The 24,605-nt window shown below is 61.0% G+C and overlaps 1 protein-coding gene across 2 annotated transcripts in view; it reads right to left on the reverse strand.

Annotated features, from left to right (window-relative positions):
• PDE4C (phosphodiesterase 4C) overlaps positions 1 to 24,605 on the reverse strand; it is an 88,282-nt gene that overhangs the window by 46,603 nt on the left and 17,074 nt on the right. Inside the window, exon 3 of one of the 2 annotated variants that reach the window (XM_044998446.1) lies at positions 21,894 to 22,111. In XM_044998446.1, coding sequence (XP_044854381.1) covers positions 21,894 to 22,111 — 218 coding nt within the window. Of the gene's footprint in view, positions 1 to 13,224; positions 13,550 to 21,893; positions 22,112 to 24,605 lie in introns of those variants that run through there. The other variant, XM_044998448.1, reaches the window with a different exon arrangement.

The raw sequence follows: 24,605 nt of genomic DNA on the forward strand, positions 1-24,605 counted from the left end.
AGAGCGGCCCCTCCCTGAGGCTGGACTCTCAGCACCCCGAGCAGCCAAGCATGGATTAACGCAGACCCAGTGTAAACACAGCGGGTCAGCCAGGGCAGGAGGGGCTGGCAGAGCAGGGCAGGGAACCCAGCACTTTCAGCCTTCCTCAGGCAGCACAATGGTGGCTGAAGCTTTCCCCTTGCTGCACAGGCCATTTGCCCAGTGGCTGGAGCAGAATTCCTGTGTTCTTGGCAATCCACCTCTCAGCCCTAACGCTGACACCAGCTGACGGGGCTGGGGGCCGAGGCTGGAGGGCAGGCGTGCTGGCCCAGTGCTGGCTCTGTGACGGCTCCCATGGCAATGGGCTGGCAGCTCAGACACTGCCAGACTGGGCAGAGGGGGACAGAAGCAGGCCAGGGTTTCAGCCTCCCGAGTCCCGTCTCTCCAGCTCGCAGAGGGCAGGAAAGGCAGGGCTGCACCATGCAGCAAGGAGAGAGCTGGCACAGGGCAGCGTCAGGCTCCCTGACACGGGGAGGGCTGAACAGCGAAGGAGGGAGGCTAATGGAAGCTGGGGAAACGCTGCGGGTGCTGTGAGGCTCAGCCCACGTGAGGCACAGAGCCGCTGGGGGCTCTCACCCGCCCTGCGCAGGGAGTCGCTGAGCTGGAGGGAGCAGGCCGCTGTGGGAGCCCCCCAGCCTGGGTGGGGGTGAGCGGGGGCTGTGCCAGGCAGTGGGGGAGGTGCAGAGACAGTGACAGACTTGTTTAATTTGCACGCCAGTGAGCGAGGCCATTTTTCAGGCCCCACGGCCCCTTCCTAAGGGCTGGTTATATATGGGCACTGTCCCCTGCTGGCAGCTCAGCCATGCATTGCAGGGACAGCAGGCGAGTGCAATTAAATTACCCTCTGGCTGCGGGGCCCCCCGGGGCCGCTTACCACTAACTGCCCCGGCCTCATGCTTCTTCATTCGCTCCTGATGGATGAGCAACAACCAGCCCTGCCCCCAGCTGCCCCTGGGCACTCTGGGCAGCCGCCTGGGCCAGGAGGTTCCACGCGCTGCAAGCTACACAGGAAACGCCTGCTGCCTCTTTGGGTGGCTGCCCCTGGCCCAGTCCCTGAGGAGGAGAGGGGCACACGGGGCCCATGCAGAGCAGAAGGGCCCCCAGCTCATTCCCTGCAGCCCTGGCAGCGAAACTCTCCCTGCTCAGCCCAGCCTTGGATGATGCAGCAGCCAGGAGAGGCCAGGAGAGTGCGGGGCAGGGCAGGGGGCAGGCTGGAGCCAGGGACCACAAAGAATCCCAACAGCCACGCTGCTGAGAGGGCAGCGAGAAGGGGTGGGCAGGGGGCAGGCGCCATCCCCCTGGGATTAACTGAGAGCAGAGAGCAGAGTCCCACCCACAAACACCATCTGCGGCACCAGCTGAGCATGGCGTTGCCCATCCCCCTCTCTGTGCATTACACTCCCCTTGGGCAGGGGCTCTGAGACCCCTCACTCTGCAGCATCTGGCACCAGCGCCCAGCAGAGCGTGGGGTCTGAACTGCCAAGGGAGGGTCCCCATGGCCCGAGCATGGCGGAGCTGCTCTCACTGTCCCAACGGGGATGCAGAGACCCTGAGCTCCGGTGAGGTGCTGCCAGGGCAGCCCCAGGGCCCGGCAGCACAGGATTCCCCCAGCTCTCCACAGCTCAGGGGATCGGGGTTCTACCACCAGCTCTTCCTCCCAGCTCTCCTCTCCGGGCGCCCATCCCTGCCTGGAGGGGAGGTAATCACCTCCCTCCTGCACAGGGCCACGGGGAGCAGAACCTCCCAGAGCAGCACCCACCCCAGCTCGGGACACGATAGTGCCTGCCCAGCCCAGACTCAGCGAGAGCCAGCTCCGGCCCCAGAGAGCCCACAAGCCGCTTGGGACGCAGTAGGGAGCGGGGCGGGTGAATCGGAGGAAGTGAGGGTGCAGGGCCCTGACTCCCCCACTGTGCGTGGAGGGGGGCGGGGGCAGGGTCTGAGGGGAGCAGGGCCTGGCCCGGGGTCTCGGTCACCACGCAGCACAGAGAGGATGGTTATGGGGCTGCCAGGCCTCGCCCCCTTGCTGTGGGAGGTTTGGGCCAGTAACGCCCACCGGCCAGCGGGTGGGATCACACCGCTCTCTGCAAGGCTTTGAGAAGGGTCTTGACTTCTGCCGTGAGAAAGGGGCTCCCCGTTCCCCCGCCCCAGCGGACAGGGCAGGTCACTTTCCCGCACGGAGAGAGCGGCGCCCTGGGAAAACACCTGCTCGGAGACTGTGTTTACTCGGCCTGAGTCACTGATTTATTTCTGGCTGCTCAGCCTGGCTGGGAAGGCACAAAAACAAGATCAGGAGGCTAAGAGCACGTGGAGCCCTGGGAGAGCCACCGGAGAGCCAGCTGCCAGGGCACCGCTTGGCACAAGAGCAGCCTGGGCTGCGCTGACCAGGCAAGGGCTCGGCGGGGATTCCCGGCCTGGTGCTAGAGGGCACCGTGTCCTCTTCTGCCTGAGGCAGAAACCCACGGGCCGGAGGTCAGGTATATTTCCTCAGAGCACATGCAGATCACAGCCTGTGGGCCAGAGTCCAAGCTACGTCCACACCCTGAATCCGCTGCAGGATCAGCGAGAAAGAGCAGAAAAGGATGTGGATTTCTGGAGGAAGGTCCCTGCCCCAGGGGAAGCCACCCTCGAAGACAAGCGATATGGGCAGGGAGGAGAATCCCAGAAGTCCAGACCCATCTGCTGCACACCCCGGCCATGCCACTCCACACGGGCTCTGCCACGGCCCAGCTCTGGAGGAGACCCCCAAGGGGGTCCCCCTCTTCCTTCGGGGTAGCCCCCCCAGCCCAGTCACGGCCTAGACTCGAGCCTCCGGGTTCCAGCCCTCCTGGTTCACAGTGTGAGCTCTGCCCTGTGAGTCCAGCGATTTAGAACCTGCCCTAAGGCCAGGGAACGGCTCCCTCCCTGGGAGAGGGGAGCTGGGCCCAGCCCCTGCCTGTGAGGCCAGACCCAGCTGGGTCCAACTGCAGCAAATCACAACACGCAAGGAGAAGCCTCCCCAGGCCCAGAGCTCTCCCCCCCCCACCCCCGCCTCCACTCCCTGCCAGGACACTGGGCCCTGCTCCAGGAGAGGCTGGGCCTGGCCTGGGATTTTTGCCTGGAAGGGGCCACCAGGTGCAGCAGGGCCTTGGTGAGAGACACAAGAATCTTCTACGCAGAAGGACAGTCACTTATTACCCCCGTTCCAGCTCTGCTTGAGCCCCCTGGCTTGGCACGTCCTGTTCCCTGGCAAGACGGGGCAGCCCCAGCACAGGGCTCTGCTTCAGGTCACCCTCCAGGCCTCTGCGCTTTGGGCCACATTTCATTTTCCAACCTTTTTTATAAATGGCTCCAGCTCTGTGCCCCCCTGCAGCCGGCTCCACACCCCCCTCCAGCCGGCTCCGCACCCCGGCTCCACACCCCCCTCCAGCCGGCTCTGCACCCCGGCTCCCACCCCCCTGCAGCCGGCTCCGCACCCCCCTCCAGCCGGCTCCGCACCCCGGCTCCCACCCTCCTCCAGCCGGCTCCGCACTCCCCTCCAGCCGGCTCTGCACCCTGGCTCCTGCCCCTCTCCGGGTGGCTCCACACCCCAGCTCCGCACCCCCCTCCGGCCGGCTCCGCACCCTGGCTCCCACCCTCCTCCAGCCGGCTCTGCACCCCGGCTCCCACCCTCCTCCAGCCGGCTCCGCATCCCCCTCCCGCCGGCTCCACACCCCAGCTCCGCACCCCCCTCCTGCCGGCTCCGCACCCTGGCTCCCACCCTCCTCCAGCCGGCTCTGCACCCCGGCTCCCACCCTCCTCCAGCCGGCTCCGCATCCCCCTCCAGCCGGCTCCACACCCCAGCTCCGCACCCCCCTCCGGCCAGCTCCGCACCCCCCTCCAGCCGGCTCCGCACCCCGGCTCCCACCCTCCTCCAGCCGGCTCCGCACTCCCCTCCAGCCAGCTCCGCACCCTGGCTCCTGCCCCTCTCCGGGTGGCTCCACACCCCAGCTCCGCACCCCCCTCCGGCCAGCTCCGCACCCTCCTCCAGCCGGCTCCGCACCCCGGCTCCCACCCTCCTCCAGCCGGCTCTGCACCCCGGCTCCCACCTTCCTCCAGCCGGCTCCGCACCCCGGCTCCCACGCTCCTCCAGCCGGCTCCGCACCCTGGCTCCTGCCCCTCTCCAGGTGGCTCCACACCCCAACTCTGCACCCCACTCCGGCCAGCTCCACACCCCACCACCAGCCAGCTCCGTGCCCTGGCTCCCACCCTCCTCCGGCCAGCTCTGCACCCCAGATCTGTGCCCCGGTGTTAACACCCTGTCAAGACTCCCACCCATGTCCTGCTTCCTCCTAATTACTGAACACCAGCCCCAGGGGCTCCCCAGGCCCGACAGCTCTTCCCCCCCCAGAGCACACTCCGGCCCGGCAGGTTCCATCAGGTGACCTGTATCCACATGGGGGGTGTCTCCTCTTGCCCACTGGATTGTGGGGAAGCGAGCGGAAACAGCAGCTCAGTGTGTGGCCGGTGTGTGTCAGTGACAGCTGGGAGCAGGGCAAACCAGCCTGCTCCATGCAGACCTCGTGGCGAGAAGCCTTTTCAGGAGGCCCGAGGCCCTGCAGCCCCAGAGATGGGCACCAAGGGGTCACGGAGTGTGAGGGGACATAAGGCCCTGCACCCCCGGCTTCCTGTGATCCACCAGGACTCTCCACCAGCCAGTAAGACAGAAGGTTTATTTGGCTGACAGGAACACAGCCCAAAACAGGTCTTGCCGGTACAGACAGCAGGACCCCCTTTAGTTAGATCCATCTGGGGCCCCAGGGAGGCCACAGCCCCGTTGGGAAGCCCAAGCCCCGGCGGGGCCCCTCTCCATTTCCCAGCCAGCTCCAAACTGAAACTCCCCCCAGCCTCTCACTCAGCCTCCCCCCAGCTCCTCACCCAGCCTTTTTCCAGTGTCCTGGGCAGAGGTGTCACCTGGCCTCCAACCCCCCTCCTGGGTTCTCAGGTACCCTCCCTTCCCCAGCAAAACTCCCCTGCAGCCTTCCCAGGTCAAGACTCCCCACTCAGCATTCACAGCACACAGCCAGAACAGCCCCACTTCATCGCACAAGGCCAAGGCACTGGACTGTGGACCAGACTGACCCCTCTGTGTCCATTGCAGCAGGAAATGGCTCGTCCAGCCCTGGGCTTCTCATGCTGCTCACCCTGCCCGATGCAGAGAGCCTCCTGGGCCAGGACGGCGTCTCCTTCTGTGCTCTCCAGCATGGGGAGTGGAACCGGCCCCCATCAGTCAATGGGACATTCCGTTACACCAGGGCACGGACTCAGCTCATGAGCACCTGGCCGGCAAGAGCTGAGCAGTGGGGGGCAGAACCGCTGGCTCTGAGCCAGGCCTCAGACTGCAGCTCCCCGCCATGGGGCAGAGCTGAGCCCGGGCAGTGACGCTCTGGCAGGCTGAGGTCTGAGGAGCTGCACTGGCTCCGAGAAGCCCTTCCCTAGCCCTGGGAAAGAGGGGTCCATCGCCCTGTGGACCCATCCCAGCCAGAACATGGAGTCACTCGGGGTTAGTCTTCTTTCAGGCCTCCAACTCGCAGGACAGAACAGGGCAATGGTCTCACCCAGTGGTTGTGGGAGAGGCTGGAGTTCAGGACTCCTGGGTTCTAGCCCAGCTCCGCCACCCACGTGCCTGGCAAGGGGAGGGCTCGGGCGCTCCACAGTCCCCAGAGCAAAGGTGCTGGGAGAGGATTCAGGCCGGAGCAGTCAGCCCAGAGGGTGACCTCTGTTACCGCCTGGCTGTCACAGCTGCAGGGCTGGGGACAGCTGTGGGATCAGGGGCAGCTGAAGAGGTGGGCCCCCCAGAAGCCCCCCCTGGGAAGTCAGGCTCTGCAGTCTGTCCCCCTGCTCATGCACCCGCAGGAGGCTGCTGGCCAGCGCCTGAATCCCAAGGCAGAGCTTTGCCCCCCCTGCAGACAGGCAAAACTGCTGCTGCAGCTGCTTGAACCCGGCTAACAGGCACTGGCACCGAGGGCACGGCTGGCACTGCTGGGCGTGGGAGCACACACCTAGCAGGGATCAGGCTTGAGACCCGTCCCCCCTTGGCTCTCCGGGCCTGCACCAGGAGCTGCACTGTGCAGCCATTTGATTTTCTAACCCCCAGGTGACACAAGTGGCTGTTCCTGCATGATCCCTTCCAAGCGCCACCTCTGTCCTGCTGGGGGGCAGCAGGCATGGCTCTTGGCAGAGCACGCGGAAGCCAGCACCCTGCCCGGCACCCCACCGTCATTTCCCTGGGGCCCTGCAGGGAGCGCCTTTATGGCCTTTTCTGCAAGCGGCTCCTACGCAGAGCTGGGGGCAAAGGTCTCGTTCAGCATCCTTCGCTGGGGGCTGTAATCACCAACACCCAGAGATCCCGCGTCAGAGCCTCACAACTGGGAATTAAGATAACTTGGCAGAGGAAAGGGGCTGGGATTGTGTCTTTTCATTTGAAGAGCAATTTCCAGGCAGCTGCGTCTGCACCAGCCACTCCCTTGATTTAAACAAAACTTAGGGGTGAGGGGATGACAGCCTTTCCATGTTCGCTGTGTCCCCTGCTAGTGAAAAACAGCCCGAGGGCTTTGCACACAACAACCCTTCCCAGGAAGCGTCTCTTTAATTTCACCATCATTTATCCCCTCCTGAGACAGGTGCTTAAGGACCATTTTCTTCCAGAGTCAGGCACAAAATCCATTTTCTGTTGAGAAACAACAACTTGGCTGCCCCGGCGATTGGCTCAGGGATGCTAACCCCAGAGCACATCGCTCCCCAGCCGCTGCACCTTTGGGTGCTAGATTGTACCTGCCCAGGGCCGCGGCTCAGCCCTGATTCTCGGCTTTCAACCAGAACATGCAGACAATGCCGAGCGCCGGTGGCATTTGCATCTGATGATGCAGAGACAGGTTGCGAGGCTGTGAAGACAGGCAGCGTCCCACTCCAGCAGGGGACAGGTTCCTGACTGATTCTGTGGGTGTTTCTATCAAGTCTTTGATTACTCATCACGGAGCAGGGGGTTAGTGCAAACTTCTCAAATCTAAACTGAGCTCCAGGAGCCACATCCATTGCACACGCACACGCACCTGGGCCTCTGTCCGCCATCTCTATGGCAAAGGCAGCAGAGCAGGGGCCTGAGGCTGCAGACCCTGGCTGGCTGACGGCGAAGGCCTGGGAACAGACTCGGCTTGTGCAAGTTCCCCTCGGTTTGAGTCGGTTTTCACAACAAGGAAACGCAATGCTGGTTAGATAGCACGCAGAACAGAGTGTAGAAATAGCTCCCGGCAGTGGCTTTGCTAGTGCCAGTGACGAGGAAATCGGCACCTGCCCTTGTTTTAATCAACTTAATGAGTAAATAAACAATGGCATTAAATAACTGTGAGCCTTGGAACCACTGGTGTGTGCGCGCACTCGCTGCCCCGGGGCCCCCGACCCTACCCCGGCTCCCTCACCCCACTCCTCACTTAGTGCAACGGCCTCACAGAAGAGATCTCCAGGCTGCCCCCCTCTACCACACAGGCCAGAGAATCCCCCAACGATCCATCTCCAGCCCAGAACTTCCGTCCAAGCAAGAGTGGGGCTTTCGCGAAGAGACGCCCAATCCTGGGTAGTTCTCTGGGGCAGGGACTGTGCCATCCTAGGATGCCCTTTACCTCCTGCAGTGCCCCTGCACGAGCAGCACACACGGCACCAGGCTACAGGGCAGGGAGGGGGCAGCCCCCCCAGTACAGCTCTGACATCCCCCCCATCCCCATCCCCTCAGTGCCACAGCTGACAAGTTGGAGGGAGTGCCGAGAAGAGCGACCAGCTCGACCCAGGGCTCTCAGGGCTGGGGTAGACGGGGTTAGTTAGAAGGGGCTACGCCAAGGGGTGGGGGGGGAAGCCAGACAGCTTAGAAACAGGGGAAGGGTTTGAACCCCCAGGAAGGACTGGGCAACGGGATCAAATTAAGAGGGGAAGAGTCAAGTAGAACGTGAGGAAAGCCTCCCAAGAGACGCAGAGCGCTGGGAATGATCCCTCGCCCCAGGAAGGGGTGGGAGCACTCCAGTGAATGCACACACGAGGATTGGGCGGCACTGCCAGGAACCGGACGGAGGGGCCTACGCAGCTTTGCCCGTCTCTAGCATCCATGATTTCAGGGCCGGCCAGCGGAGGCCTCGGCCAGTGGGAGGGGAGCCTGTCTGAGCCAGCGGCACTGCATTAACCGCCCACCATGGCAAGAACTTGGAAGCACCACCTGGCACGGAGCTACCAGCTTTGGCCTTGCCGCCATGTCCAGGAAAGAGGTGCTCGCACCTGCTCTCTGCACCAGAGACACTCCGGCTGGTTGCTCAGTGAGCAGCACGGAAACCTGCATCCAGTAACCTGGTGGGGAAGGGAAATCACCCTTGGGGGGCATCCCATGGAAGGAAGGTTCGTCACCTGGGCTACTGGAACACATTCCCCCCGCTGAGGGGGGCAGAGGCTGGGGGGTGGGGGAAAGAGGGGGGGGTCACAGTCTGTGGGGCGGGGGGGAAAATCACAGCCATATTTATAGCAAACCACCTCCCTGCAGCCTCTCCAGTGTCCTGCTCAGTGCCTGCAATCACTTCTCCGTATCGCTCCTGCACGGATTACGGGCTCCTGTCTACCCGACAGCACTACCCCCACCCCAGCAGGGCTCGGGTGTGATTCACAACCACTGTCCGCACACGCCAATACGCCTGGGCTATGAACAACAGCTGCAGAACACTGCCTGGGGGGGGGGGGGGAGAGAATGGAACTCCCGGATTCACGGCTCGTCTGCCCCAGTCCAGAAGTCCCTCTCCCCGGCCTGCATCCACCCCCATCTATGCAGGGCAGGGCACTCCCCGCTCAGCCCCCAAAGCCATCGGAGAATGCTGCTACCCCGTAGGCTATTCCCTGCCACTGGGCTGGGCGCGGATGCTGCAGAAACGCATGGGCAGAGCTAAGGTTGCAGGTGCATCTGCTGGCTTCAGAGCACCTGCCCGGGCCACCTCAAGGCTCTTCACTTCAATTGTTTATGGAACAGAAGAGAACAGGGAAGAAGAACTCTCCCCTCCCCCTTTCCATACCCCACAAAGAAGCTATTTAAATACAGGGAACTTTGAGTTTACAAACCAGTGAGTCAGGGAGCTGGAAAAGAAACGCGGCCGAGTTAACTTCCGAGCCATTTTAACTCAAGGCCGTTTCTACATGAGCCAACCCTCTTCCCCGCTCAGCTGAGTCACTGAGATGTGTCTGTCAGCGGAATTACCTGGGCCTGAGTCACAGGCGGCACAAATATTGGAAATTAGCTCCTCGGGAAAACCGTATTTTGTAATGGCTAAAGATGCCAAGCTCTCAAGCAGGGTCTCCGAAGGACTCGCCCCCTCTGTCACCAGCCCCCTGGCGAGTTAGTGGGTTTGGCTCTGAAAGGAAGAATCCCTCTGGGATAGCCCCAGACAGGAAGTTTAGCTGTTGCAAATCTATAGTGGAATTGGAAAAGGTTCAGAAAAGGGCAACACAAATGATGAAGGGATGGAGCAGGTTCCGTGTGAGGAGAGATTAACAAGAGCAGAACTCCTCAGCTTGGAGAAGAGATGACTAAGGGGGGGATACGACAGAGGGCTATAAAATCATGACTGATGAGGAGAAAGTCAATAAGGAAGCATAGGCACCAACTCTGTGGGTGCTTTGGGGCTAGCGCACCCATGGGTGAAAAAATGGTGGGAGCTCTGCACCCACTGGCAACCCCCCTACCAGAATCTCCCCCTCCCGTTGTGCCTCCTGCCCGCCGGCGGACCCAACAGATCAGCACCTCCCCCTCCCTCCCATCACCTACCACAGATCAGCTGTTTCGCAGCATCAGGAGGCGCTGGGGGGAGGGGGAGGAGTGAGGGTGCAGCGTGCTTGGGGGAGGGGAGCAGAACTGGGCGGGGAAGAGACAGGGCGGGAAGGAGGAGGGCTGGGGTGGGGCCTTGGGGGGGAGAAGAGGTGAAGTGGGGGAAGCGCCTGGGCGGAGCCGGGGGGAGCACCCCCTGGCAGATTAGGTGTAAGGAAGTGCTATTTACTCCTTCTCATAACACAAGAGCTAGGGGTCACCCAGTTAAATTAATGGGCAGCAGGTTTAAAACAAACCAACAGAAGGAAGTATTTCTTCACACACCACAGTCAGCCTGTGGAACTCTTTGCCCGATGATGTGGTGAAGGCCAAGACTACAACAGGGTTAAAAAAAGGAACTAGATAAGTTCATGGAGGACAGGTTGGTCCATCAATGGCTATTAGCCAGGTTGCGCGGGGATGGTGTCCCCAGCCTGTTTGCCAGAAGCTGCGAATGGGCAACAGGGGCTGGATCACTTGATGATTCCCTGTTCTGTTCATTCCCTCTGGGGCACCTGGCATTGGCCACTGTCAGAAGACAGGATACTGGGCTAGATGGACCTTTGGTCTGACCCAGTCTGGCCATTCTTATGGCCACACGCATCCCCATGCCACTGGGGGAGCCCACGGAGACAGAGGAGCGCTGGTCACCATCACACCATGTGGGAAATGAACCTCATTTTTAAAACCAAAATGTCAAACTTGGCTTCAGCACAAACCCCCAGAGCACCAGCTTCCCCCCACCCCGTGGGCTCCTGGCCTCTTGGTACCAAGGCCGTTCGTTTAGAATAAGGATCCCGCTGTGATCTCACTGCAGCACATTCTGAGCGGCTGCAGCTAAAGATCAAAGTCTGACAGGTGACATTTTTCACAGACTTGTTATTTGAAATTCAGCGGAGAACAATCTATGCAGCTAGTTCTGGATATCTGAGCAGCTGGGTGCAGTTACCAGGTGTCTGGGGTCCGAGCTGGGACTGGGGTGTGATTGGACCCTCAGTGGCTTTATTCTGGTCCTTCCTGACTATCCAAGCAGCACTTGGAGAATCTAACTTCCAGGGCAACTCTCAGGAGGGCAAACACAAATCCCACTCATTTTTCAATAGCCACTTCAGAGTCAGGATTCCTGCCATGACACCTGCTCCACTCTCATGTGCCTACGACCAGTCAGAAGCGCAGGCCAAGTGAATCCCTGTCAAAAGGCAAAAGAACATTGGTGGCAGATTGTGCCCAGAGGCTGCCAGCAGGCCTGGAAAGATCAGCTGGGCTTGCAGAGAACAATAAAACCAGAAACCCCGGCCCAGAAAGGAGAGTGACAGGATCATGCCCCCCACTCCCACCCCTGCCAACACACAGCCAGCTCAGGCTAGACCTGCTTGGTCCAGTTACATTGTCAAGTCCCAAGTGACAGAGCTGCCCCTGCCTTTGGAGACCATCCCACAGCCTGGAGCCCTTCCATGCTAGTCACTTCCACCCCATTTCACCTAACGGCCTGTGCAGAGGAGGGTGCGTCTACACTGCAATGTGAGCCCAAGCTCAGACTCCAGCTTGAGCCCAAGCCCACACCAATCTGTCTGACTTGGGCCAGGAAGCCCTCAGGACCTGGCAGAGGGGGTGGGTCCAAGCCAGAGTCCCACTGGGACTTGAGTCCAAATGTCATCATTTTGCAGTGTGGACGCAGCTCAGGCCAGGTCCCCAGGTTCCTTGGCCTGAATATCCCAAGACTGGCCAATCAACCCTCAGGAAATGGAAGCCAGCCTCTGGTTCAAATGCAGCTGGAAACCACCACCCCAGCACCAGGGCTGTGCTAAACCCCAGCTCACGCTTCCCCCCAGGCCCTGGAGAAAACCTGCCTCTGCGCTGGCCAGACCCAAGCAGGGATCACCCAGCATGGGCTGAGTCAGAGGGCAGGCCTCCGGCTGCTCCAGAAAAAGCTCTGCTCAGTCAGCTCTATGCTGGCTTTGCTTGTCCTTCCAGCGCTGCCTAGCAGGGCTGCGCTTCTCCGGCCATCTGCTGGGCTCCGCACACAGTGGGGCGCGGGAGAAGGGCCTCTGGTCCCCCTGGGTCACTTCCTCTAGGACGGTCACTCCTTTGTAAACATGGGGCCCCTGCCGAGCGGGGGAGAGGCCGCCACAGCCCTGGCCTGAGGGAGAAGGGGCACAGTACTGGTGCCAGGCTTGGCTCTCAGACTAGGAAATGCCCCAGCATCCAGGCTGCATGTCTGCAGGCAGTGTAATCCCCACACTACAGCCCTGCCAGTTCCCTGGAGCGCGTGTGGGTGAAACCCAGCCCCCGACGCCGGTTCTCAGCAAAGAGTATAAATACGGTGAGTGAGCGAGTGCCGAGCTAGCAATGCCAGAAGTACGCACGCTGGGAGATGCCCGGCGGCACGGCCATCCTGGCAAAACTCTCATGGCCCTCAGTGCGGCCAGGACTTCACCCCGCAGCCCACCAGCCCAGGACAGGCATTGCGGCGAACGGAGACAACCTTAGCCAAGCCTTCAGCGGCCTGAAACCGGCCCCCCGGAAGCGGATTTCTTGGCAGATGCCCCTGCAATGTACAGATGGAGGGGGGGGGAGTTGCTAACAGACAGAAATAATGACACCCTTTGCTCCTTCCCAGGAGGCTGATCAGTCGGATTAGCTGATTTACCACAAGACTCGTGTCTGTGTTGCTGGATACACAGATTGTAAAACAGAACAAACAAACCCAAACCCACCGGCTGCTGTTTACCAGCCCTGCAGCCCCAGAGTTGAAGGATTTGATTTCCAACCCAGCTGAGCCACCATCAATCTTACTCATGCAGCAGAAACCAAATAAATATTCGAAAGCGGCAGCCGAGGAATGAATGTCTCCAGGGCCCCTCACTTGTTCGGTCTGAGACCGGTTCCCTCCCAGCCCGCCCCGTCCTTAGTCACTCCCTGACCGTGGCGATGGGGGGAGAATTCCCCGGGCCCGGCACGGACCCGGGCCCCTTCCCCGCGAAGCCGCTGGCAGCTCGCGCTGGACTTTCCCCGGGACCCAGGAGGGGGCAGATTGGACCGGCTCAGCGCGCAGCGGGGAGAAGAACAGAGCTGCCGGCTCGCACTGATTTCCGGCCAGGGGCTCTCCGGGTACAAGCCCTTCCACCCCCCTTATCGAGAGCTTCGCTCGGCTTCGGCTCAGCCCGTAACGCCCGCAGGCAGCCCGGCCCGGCCCGGGCGTTACACGTGCCTTAGGCCGGGCCGGCTCTGGGGCGCGGTCCCGGAGCTGGGGAGGGAGCCCCCGGACACAGAGACACTTCACCCCGGAGTACCCGGGGCTCCGGACCCCCGCGCGGGGCGGGGCGGGGCGCGGCTCTTACCGGCGCTGCAGGGAGCAGGGCCAGGACATCCTGGGCCGCCTGAGGCCGGGCCGGGGCGCGCCGTCCGGGGCGCGGCGGAGCAGGTACCGCTCGGTGTCGGAGTGGAAGCGCTGCTGGATGCGGATGTGGGTGCGGGGCTGGCGCCACAGGTGCTTGGGGGGCTTGGCGGTGCCGGCCCCCTCCCGGCTCAGCTCCATGGCCCGGCCCGGGGCGCTGTCCGCCCGCCGGGTGCTGAAGCGGCTCCGAGGCGCCCCCGGCACCGCAAGTTCCTGGGAGCCCCCGGCCGGAAACTTTCCCGGCTGCGCCCCGCCGGCCAGCGCCTGCCCCGGCCCCTCCGCCTGGTTCCCGGCCGCCGGGCTCCGCAGCGGCTGCAGCGCGCTCCGCCAGGCGCTTATATAGCGGAGCGGAGCTCGGCGCAGGTGCGGGGGGAAGCGCTAATCCCGCCCCGCCCCGCCCCGCCTGCCCGCAGCCGGCCCCGAGGCGCTGGGCGCGGCCATCCCCGGGGCCTCGGGCCGCACTGGAAGCGCCCTGGGGCAGGAGCCGGGCCATGGCCCGGGGCCCAGCCGGCCACCCTGGAGGGGCTTGGGGAAGGGGCGGGGGCCGCTCCTGGGGCAGGCTGGGTGGGGCCCCCCCATCGCTGCCAGGCACCGCCCGCCGTGAAGAGACAGTGACACTTGTCATTGGGCCAAACCCAGCCCAGACCCCTCTGCCAGAGCCCCCCACCCCCCACGGGCCCAGAAGCCGGGGCACTGCCCGGAGCTGGACAGACACTGCCGGCCCCACTCCCCTGCTGCAGATGGGGAGGCAGAGCCCAGCGGGACGGGATGGGGGGAGGGGAGATGCAGGGCCCAGCGGGATGGGGGAAGGGGAGATGCAGGGCCCAGCGGGACGGGATGGGGGAAGGGGAGATGCAGGGGCCAGCGGGACGGGATGGGGGGAGGGGAGATGCAGGGACGAGCGGGCTGGGATGGGGGGAGGGGAGATGCAGGGCCCAGCGGGACAGGATGGGGGGAGGGGAGATGCAGGGCCCAGCGGGACGGGATGGGGGGAGGGGAGATGCAGGGCCCAGCGGGACGGGATGGGGGAAGGGGAGATGCAGGGGCCAGCGGGACGGGATGGGGGGAGGGGAGATGCAGGGCCCAGCGGGCTGGGATGGGGGGAGGGGAGATGCAGGGCCCAGCGGGCTGGGATGGGGGGAGGGGAGATGCAGGGCCCAGCGGGACGGGATGGGGGGAGGGGAGATGCAGGGCCCAGCGGGACGGGATGGGGGGAGGGGAGATGCAGGGACTAGCGGGCTGGGATGGGGGGAGGCAGCCCAGTTGCTCTCACACCCACGGGGGAGGCTGGCCAGGTCAGAGTGCACTGAACGTAAGAACAGCCAGACTGGGTCAGGCCAAAGGTCCATCTAGCCCAGTATCCTGCCTTCTGACAGTGGCCAGTGCCAGGTGCCCCAGAGGGAATGAACAGAACAGGGAATCATCAAGTGATCCATCCCCAGTCGCCTATTCCCAGCCTCCGGCAAACAGAGGCTCGGGACACCATCCCTGCCCAGCCTGGCTAATAGCGATTGATGGCGCTGTCTTCCATGAATCTATCTAGCTCCCTTTTGAACCCCATTATAGTACTGGCCTTCACAACACCCTGTGGCAGGGAGTTCCAAAGGTTGACGGTGCGTTGTGTGAAAAAATACTTTCTTGTGTTTGTTTTAAACCTGCTGCCTATTAATTTTATTTGGTGGCCCCTTGTTCTTGTGTTATGAGGAGTAAATAACACTTCCTTATTCACTTTCTCTAGATCACTCATGATTTTATAGACCTCTATCATATCCCCCTTTAGTCGCCTCTTTTCCAAGCTGAACAATCCCAGTCTTATTAATCTCTCCTCAGACAGAAGCTGTTCCATACCCCTAATCATTTTTGTTGCCCTTTTCTGAACCTTTTCCAATTCCAATATATCTTTTTTGAGATGGGGTGACCACATCTGCAGCAGTATTCAGGATGTGGGGGTACCATGGATTTATATTTCTCTCTTCCTTTCTTGGTGATTCCCAACATTCTTTCGCTTTTTTGACGGCCGCTGCACATTGAGTGGATGTTTTCAGGGAACTATCCACAATGACTCCAAGATCTCTCTCTTGAGTGGTAACAGCTAATTTAGACCCCAGCATTGTATATGTATAGTTGGGATTATGTTCTCCAATGTGCATCACTTTGCATTTACCAACATTGAATTTCATCTGCCATTTTGTTGCCCAGTCACCCAGCTTTGAGAGGCCCTTTTGCAGCTCTTCGCAGCCTGCCTGGGTCTTAACTATCTTGAGCAGTTTTGTATCATCTACAAATTTTGCCACCTCACTGTTTACCCCCTGTGACGAACTGGGAATGTTCTTAATGTTTTCTCTGAATACTGTGTGGGGCCTCAGTGTCCCCTCTGCAGTTCTTAAGTAGCCAGGTGGTGGGAGCAGGGGGTGTGATTGCTGCAGAGGAAGGGGCCAGTGCACCTAAATGCCTGGCACTCTGTCTCCTAGCAACTGATGGCCTGGGCCCCTCCTCTGCAAAGGTGCCAACTGAAGGTGTTGGAGACAAAGGGATCAGGTGACCTCCTGGCCCGGGAAAGGGGCTGAGCAGAGGAGGGGGGGGGCTGGAGGGGTTGTTAGTCTGGAGCTGGCTGGGGACGAGGAGTGAAGGTCAGACATGGGTGTCTGTCTCACTGCCCCCCAGAATGGACTCAGCTGAGGGGTCCGGTTCGCTGTACCTACAAGCTCTGCTTTAGACCGTGTTCCTCTCATCGAATAAACCTCTGTGTTACTGGCTGGCTGAGAGTCACGTCTGACTGCGAAGTGGGGGTGCAGGACCCTGTGGCTTCCCCAGGACCCCGCTGGGGCGACTCGCTGTGGGAAGCGCACGGAGGGGCAGAGGATGCTGAATACTCCAAGGAGAGACCCAGGAGGTGAAGCCGTGGGAGCTTCTCGCCCTGCAGACAGGCTGCTCCGAGGGAGAGGAGGCTCCCCAGGGTCCTGCCTGGCTTTGTGGGGAGCAGTTCCAGAGCATCGCCCGGGGACCCCGTGACACCCCCTTTTCCAGATCATTTATGAATATGTTGAATAGGGCTGGGCCCAGTACAGACCCCTGGGGGACACCACTATTTACCCCTCCCCATTCTGAAAACTGACCATTTATTCCTACCACTGGGGTCTGTAACTTCCGTGGCCAGAGGCCAGACCTGGGCAGAGGGGCCTGTCACGGAGTGTGGGGGAGTCGGGGCCCTGCACCCCTCTTCCTGAGATTCGCCGGGACTCTCAGCCAGCCAGCAACACAGAAGGTTTATTAGACGACAGGACACAGTCCCAAGCGGAGCGTGTAGGTACAACCAGGACCCCTCAATCAAGTCCTTCTGGGGGGTTCAGGGAGCTTAGACCCTGGCTTGGGGTTCCCTGCGTTGCACCCCCCAGCCCAAGACTGGAAACAAAACCTCCTCCAGCAGCTCTCCCCCTGCTCCTCCTGTCCTTTATTCAGTCTCCCGGGCAGAAGGTGTCACTTCTCCCAACCCCCCTCCTGGCTCAGGTTACAGCTCAGGGAGCTTCCTTCAAGGGAAGTCCCCCATCCCCAATGTAACCCCCCTGCAACGTTCCCAGGTCAAATCCGCCCTGCTTCCTGCTCCGTCACAGGGCCTCAGGAGCAGATCCTGCTGCTGTGCCCCGTGCCCTGTGCTCTGCCTGGTTCCATGGGCGAGAGGGACAGGGCGGTGCCAGGCTGCACTGCCCATGCTCCTGCTCCATCAGCCACGCTGGGCCTGCTGGCACTGGGCTCAATTCAGGAGACCCCCCGGCTTCCATGAAGGAATCAGGGACATGCCCTGGAGAGCCAGCGGCAGAGCCAGGCTCAGGCATCGCACGCCCTTTGCTGCCCCTCGGCCAGTGCCCGGGCCCTGCCACCCCTGGGTTCCTCAGCCAGCCTGGCACTCTGCATGTGTCTGTTAGGCCTGTTGGTGCTCACAGGCTGAGGTGACGGGTTAAGGCTTCGGGGAGGAGGCAGCCCCCCAGCCCCAGACCTGAGCAAGAGCCTTGTCCTTTGCTCTTCAGTGAGCCCTGCAGCTGCAGACACTCAGGACGAGCTGAGATGTGACTCTGCCCGTGCTGAGCTGCAGCCTCTCCGCTACGGCCTCCCCTCAGGGAGCCAGGCAGAGCCACGCTGGGCTGTGGGTGTTTCAAGTGAAATACTGACAAAGGTGCCTGGCCTGTTGCCTTCAACGGGAATCACATGTGCTGAGCTCCACACGGCTCATCTGGGTCCCGCCAAGTCCAGCTCTCCCTCTGGTTACCAGGGCTGGGGAGGCGTGAATGCGCCATCACCCCTCTTGGCATGAAAGACTTCCCACAAGGACGGGACACAGCAAAGCCCAGCAGCTTTGGGGGACTCTGCTCAGCACTGCAATCCCCCTACAAACTAACAAGCGATTGGCAAGGATTGTGCTGAGGTGTTATTTCCAGGGCTCTATAAATACGTGCCCAGGGCTTTTGAATGCAGTGTGCCAATGAAAGCCCGATACTAAAGAGCCCTGCAAAGATTAAGGCTTTACCTTTGTCCGCTCATTATCTCAAATCTCCCATCAGTCCCACTAGTACCAGTACTCTGGACGCCACAGCACCCTGCAGTACCAGTACTCTGCACCCAGCAACACCCTGCAGCCCACAGTACCAGTACTCTGCACCCAGCAACACCCTGCACCCCACAGTACCAATACTCTGGACTCCACAGCACCCTACACCCTGGAGTACCAGTACTCTGCACCCAGCAACACCCTGCACCCTGGAGTACCAGTACTCTGCACCCAGCAACACCCTGCACCCCACAGTACCAATACTCTGGACTCCACAGCACCCTACACCCTGGAGTACCAGTACTCTGCACCCAGCAACAACCTGCACTCCACAGTACCAGTACTCTGCACCCAGCAACACCCTGCATACCACAGTACCAGTACTCTGCACCCAGAAACACCCACAGTACCAGTACTCTGCATCCAGCAACACCCTGAACCCTGCAGCACCAGTACTCTGCACCCCACAGCACCCACAGTACCAGTACTCTTGTACCAAGCAGCACCCTGTGCCCCACAGTACCAGTACTCTGTATGCAGCAGCACCCTTCATCACCAATACTCTACAACTCGCAGTATCAATACTCTGCACTCAGCACCCTGCAGTACCAGTACACTGCACATGGCAGCAGTCACTACTTGATGCTTTAGGTAGCAAAGGTTTAGACGCTCATATGATGAGGAACACCCGTATTTAGATGAGACAGAATAAACACACATTGGTGGGTGTGAACTCTTCTGCTTCAGGATGGAAGCAGCCATTAAGGGATTGGGTGAGGGGGAGACATCCCTATTGGACAAGTTATTCCAAAATTAACCCCTCTCCCTGCTCAAAGTCACCCCCTCCCCCCAGTCTCTGGGACCAACCTGCTGTGGTGATTGCAAGCATGGTTGGTGCTGTGGGATACACACAACTCGCATGTTACCACCTGGTGGAAACCCCAACCCCGGTTGAGAGCCGGGCATTACCAATGACACACAGTGACACGTAGATTGTCTCAGCCCGAGCAGCTGCGACACACGGGCTTTGGGATTTCATTCACAACATCCAGCACAGTGGCAAACACCTGTGTGGGGCCGGCACTGGGATCGTGCCACTGGGCTTCAAGCAGTCACTGCCACGCCCCTTACCAACACCCCCCCACCCCGCGAGCGTCCCCCAGGCCCGGTGACGTCAGACGTCTGTGAAGTTTGGGTCAGACAGTGAGTGAGTGCAAAGCTTTCCCCATCGGTGCCCATGTTTAGCACCATTGTGAATAGCAGAGATCCCCCCTTCTGGGGCTCAGCTGGCTCTGGCTTAGTCCTCTTAATTATCCTGTTTATTTATTCACCATCCCCAGCAGCCGCCAGATGCACACCAACATTAGTGGTGGCTTTGGGAGCCTTTCCCCACAGCCGCGCTCTCAAACCTGCCTTGGGAAACTGCTGTTATAACCAAGGAGCGATTTGGAAAGGAAATGATTCGCTGTCACGGGAGTGCCTCTGCCTGTGTCTTTGTCCTGACCATTGTTCCTCCCGGACCAACGTGCGGTGCTCATGCTGGGGGCCAAACGGCTGCAGGGCTCCGGGATTTCTCTCTTCTCCAACGGAGGGGCACATGGAACAATGGCAGGACCCTGAGCGGAAGCCAAGTGTGGCCAATGGGCAGAGCTCAGGATTGGGCCCGACAGGGATTCCCGCACTGCGTCTGAACAGCCGCATGCCTCTGATGGGCCAGCACCAGTTTCTTACCTGTTCCCCCAAAGCAATTTATACCTGGCCCTGTTGGGAGCCAGGCCTCAGTACCACGCACGGGCTGGTGCCAGGCCAAACGCAGAGACGCTGGACAGCCTAGAGCTCTGGGCTCCCATTAAAACACAAGCAAAGTGGCCAGACCCAGTTCACTGCCAGCCGGCAAAGGCAGAGGCACCAGGCTCTCCGAGGTTATTGCTCACTGTCTGTCCTAGGCACGGGAACATGCCTGGCAGAGCGCAAAGCAGAGCGGGGCCATGCAGAGAACAGAGAGGAGCGCACGGTGCCAAGTATCCCCCTCCCCTCACACTGGGCTTTCATGTGACAGCAACCGCTGTCTGGACCAGGAGGTGAAGCCCCCTGCCATGCATGGCGAAGCCTCCGTGGGCAGCGCGGGCACCTGCTCCGTCTGAAACAAAGCAGCCACCTGGTCCTTCAGCAGCGGGGGTGGGGTGGTGCAGGGTGCGCAGCCGCATGGGCACTGAATGCATTTGCTTTATGCAGTGAGGGTGGGAGCCCGGCCTCCCTGAAGTTGATGGGGGTTTTGTCACCAACTTCAGTGGAGCCAGGATTTCATCCCATATTCGTCTCCCTGGCCCAGCCAAGTGGGACTCGCAGTTTGCCAGCGGAGGGGCAGGGGATGGTGCCATCAGGCCTTGGTGCAAAACGGGGGAGTGAAGCCAAAAACCACAAACAAAGCAGCCTCGACCGAGAGGGGCAGAACTGCCCCAAACCCCCCTCTTTCCCAGCTGGGTCCCCATCCGGGGAGAGCAGGTCACCAGCAGCATAACATGGCCCCGAGCTCTGTTCTGTGCAAAGCATCCCTGGGGGCCCCATGAAAAGCAGCACCGATCCGATCTTGGCACCAAGGCCGCGCGGCGGGGCAGGGAAGGTGAGGTGGGGCTGCTGCCACTTGTTTTTCTCGCCACAAAAAGAAATTAAAACCCAACACCCCCCCCCCGAAATGTGCGAGAGGCAGGCGAGGCGCCGGGCTCCAGCACAGAGAAGCAGCCAGAGACAATCTGCTGTGGTGGAACAATCGCAATCAATAGTCCTGGCAAGGAAATGAAGAATGTGGCTCTGGGGGGGAGGCGGTGCGGGGCAGGGAGCTGTGCCAGGGGGACCACAGGCAGGAGGGGAAGAGTGCTCCAAATGCGGGATCTCCTCCCAGCCCCCGCTCCTCCGCGGTGCATCTGCTCCGTCTCCTGGCCAAGTTTAAAACTAAGCATGAAATATGTGCCGGGCTATCAGTGAGAGCTGAATCAAAGCAAGGCAATAGATTTTTGGGAACAGGTCTGTGGGGAATGAATATCAAGTAGGTTAGCCAGTCACCGGAGCCGGGAGCGCTGCCTGGGACGGGTGCCAGGCTGCTAACGAGCAGCAGAAGATGGAGGGGCCGCTGGCCCGAGGGCAGGAGCAGGGCTCTGTTGAAGCATTAGGGCCCCCAGGCATGGTGATGTCACCGTAACGGGGGGGGCCGGGGGCAGGCTGTGGGCATCACCATGAGCTGCTCTGGGAGTGGCAGCTCTGCCCTGGCAGGCAGTTTGCTCAGTGTGTCCAGCTGGGTAAGTTCCTAGCATCCTGCAGGGGCTCCTTGGGGAAGACCAAGCTTTCTGGTTTAACAGCAATATTTTAACGTGCTGTAAAACCCACAGGCTGGCTCTGGATTTCCTTCAGGTGCTATCAGGAGCTCTGCATTCCTGAGACAGAGGGAAGCAGCTGGGCCACCAGAAGCCTGTTTCCTGAACAATGGGACTGAATGAAATCCACGAGAACCGGCCCAGCCTGCTGGTCCCCACACGCGCCTCTGCAGCAGCTGCCCACACAAACTGCAGGAAGCACTGAGGTCCCTGGGCGCTTTGCAGCCATTTCCCCTCCCTGTGCCTCTCTCCGGCAGAAACTCCAGTTCATAATGTTCCCTGCTGCACACACCCCGGCCCCGCCGGGAGCTGACACCCCCCGCCCTGCCCCACCCCTCCTCCGGGCACGTTCCATCTCGCGTGTCTGCAGAGCTCCAGGTACATTCACCGTGTTCCCTGAAGCAGCGTCACTAACCGTGCTGGGTACTGGGGTCCAGGCCTAAATCCTGCTGGCTCTATGCCCCCCATAAGGCTCCCCAAGCCCCCTCATGGAGCAGATGGCAATGGGGGAGCTGGAGCCCCGATGGGCCTCTCCACCTCCCTGGGCCTTTCAGCAGGTAGGGCCGGCAGCGCGGGAGCCGGGTTCTGCTGCACAGGATGGAGCTTCCCAGCTCACCCCACCAGGAGGGAAGGCCAGGCTATCCCCAGCCCTGACAGGAGACCTCGAGGCGCACGGGGCCCACCAAGCGCCCGCCTTACCGTAAGAAGCCAGGCTCCTGGCTGCTCCTCGGCCTGCTCTCCTCGATGGTGAACACGACCCTGGGGCCCTCTGGCTCCGGGGGCCTGCCGGCCTCGCTGAGCGCCACATGGCGGCAAGCCAGCGGCGGCAGCAGCGGGGTCCCCGAGAAACGCCGCTTGATGGCGTTCATGTGGGGCGCTGCGCTGCAGGTGCCGAGGTCTGGGGAATCTCTGGATCGCTGGGGAGAGAATGAGGCTCGTTAGCTTTGCAGGCAGTGACGAGCTCCTGGGCTGTGCTCCGGCATCAGGAGCCAGCCCTGATGGCACAATGCACCACGGCTCCTGGGCCGGATTCCCCAACCCCCGGCTGGGCTGGACTCCCACGCTCTCACCCCAAGCCCTGGCCCAGGCCCAGGAGTGCAGGCTGAGGTGGGGCAGCTGAGTCTCAGGCTCCGGCCTGCCCAGGTGCACCATGGCAGCGCATGGCTCCTGGGGCAGGACAGCAGGCGTGGTGGCCCCGGACCCGCATGGCTGAGGGGAGACGTGGGGCAGGAGATGCTGCTGCCAGGGCATTGATCGGCTCAGCGCTGTTCTCTGCAGCGAGTGGTAGTTCAGTTCACAGAGAGCGACAAGGGGCGTGAGGGAATATACTGTCTGGGACTCACTTCTGGGGTGAGCGAGAGAAGCGCCAGGTCTCCAGCCCCGGAGAAGAGCTCTGTGGGGTGTGAAAGATTCTCTGACCCGCAGACATTGGTCCAATAAAAAATATTCCCTCCCCCACCTTGTGTGTCTAATATCCTGGGACCGACATGGCTACACCACCACTGCAAAGTACAGTCTGCGCACAACCCCCCAAACGCATGTGCACACAATCCCCCCACACGTGTGTGTGCACAGCACACGCGTGTGTGCACAGCACACACATGCACACCCAGGCCTGGCCCTCGGCACTTGTATATCTTAGGCTCCAGCCCCCCCCACCCCGCAGAAGATGGGGGCTCACTGGCTGGCAGGGGAGAAGCAGCTGGTCAGATGCACTTGATGCTGCTTCTCCGCAGGCCCACTGATGCCTGCTGATTGGTCTGGGCAGCTGATAATTAAGTCTCTTTCTTTGAGATTCTCTCATCACTTCAACTAATTAAAAAGCCCTCTCAAAATAAATTGCATTGCCGATGAATGCTGACAAGGCTCTGTGGATTGACCATGGACTGTCAGCGCTCACCAGCAGGGCCCAGCGACTGGAGCTGGGGTGCGGGTCAGCTCTGGCGTGAGCCCAGGGAGGGGAGTGGGGCAGGGGCTGGGAAAGCGGGGGTGGCTCTAACCAGAGCCTGTTCTCACTCATATCCCCAAATCAATACGTCTGGGCCTCTGGTGCGCCAAGGGGCAGTGAGGGTGTTTCAGGAGACGGTGGCACAGCTGGCCTGGCAGCCAGGGCTCTGCCATGCGTATGGGGGGGTGCCTGCTGGGGAGGGGGCGAGCAGCGTTTTCCAGGCACTGCTCTCCCTGGGCAGCAGATGCTGGCGAAAGCGCCACACCGCCAGGCAGCTGCTGCCCCATGTGGAGCTCCCGGGGCGAGGGTGGGGGCTATCCTCAGTGCTGCCTTTGAAGCTGGAGAGCGGGCCCTAGGGAGCAGGAAAGAGCCGGGGGGGGGGGTCCTGCTGGCTTAACCCCCCCAATCTGAGGGAGCAGCAGCAGGCGGAGCCCTCTCCTAGGCATGGGGTGGAGTTTAACCACCCCCCAGCTTTGACTCAGCCGGACTCTGGGAATCGCACCCACGCCCTAGTGCCCGACTGAGCCTGTGGGTGCAGGCAGTGCAGGGCACTGGTGACATCTGCTGGCCACAGTGGTTCTCTGCCAGCTTGGGTGTCCCCTGGGCCTCCACCTCTGCAGGGTGCCCTGGGTTCCTGATGCACGTTCGCCAGAGACCAGCCCCCAGCGATTCCTAGGGCAGGTCTGGGAGAAACAGCCCAGCTTGACTGTCAGTGCTGGAGTGAGTATCCGCTGCCACACGCGGTACATTGTTCCAGTGCTTAATTACTCTCACTGGTAACAAGTCACACCTTATTTCCAGTCTGAACCCGTCTCGCTTCCACTTCCAGCCAGCGGTTCGTGTTAGACCCGTCTCTGCTAGCGTGGAGAGCCCAGCATGAAACGTTCATTCCCTGGGCAGGGACCTATAGACGCGGAGCCAGTCACCCCGTACCCTGCCCTCTGTTAGGCTACGTAGCTTGAGCGCTCTGAGTCCATCACTCTAAGGCAGGTTTTCTAATCCTGTAATCGTTCTCGTGGCTCTTCTCTGAGCCTCTCCAATTTATCAACATCCTTCCTGAATGGTGGGCACCAGGACTGGACAGAGGATTCCAGCAGCGGTCGCGGCAGCGCCCAGTACAGAGCTAACATAACCGCTCTGCTCCTACTCAAGAGGCCCGTTTGGGTCTCCCAGGGTCGCATGAACCCTTTTGGCCAAAGTGTTGCATGGGGAGCTCATTTTCAAAGGTCTTTCTACAACAGCCCCCAAATCCGTCACCCCGCTCACTGCTTCCCAGGATAGAGCCGCCTGTCCTGGCGGTATGGCTGGCACTCTGATCCTAGATGTAGACATTTCCATTTAGCCATATTAAAATGCACATTGTGTGCCTGCACCAAGTGATCCAGATTGCTCTGAATCAGTCACCTGTGTCCCCAGTTTTTGAGTCATCTGCTAAACTTATCAGTGATTATTTTATGTTTTCT

Source organism: Mauremys mutica, chromosome 24 (genome assembly GCF_020497125.1).
Source record: "Mauremys mutica isolate MM-2020 ecotype Southern chromosome 24, ASM2049712v1, whole genome shotgun sequence".
In the NCBI taxonomy this organism is placed as follows: domain Eukaryota; kingdom Metazoa; phylum Chordata; order Testudines; family Geoemydidae; genus Mauremys; species Mauremys mutica.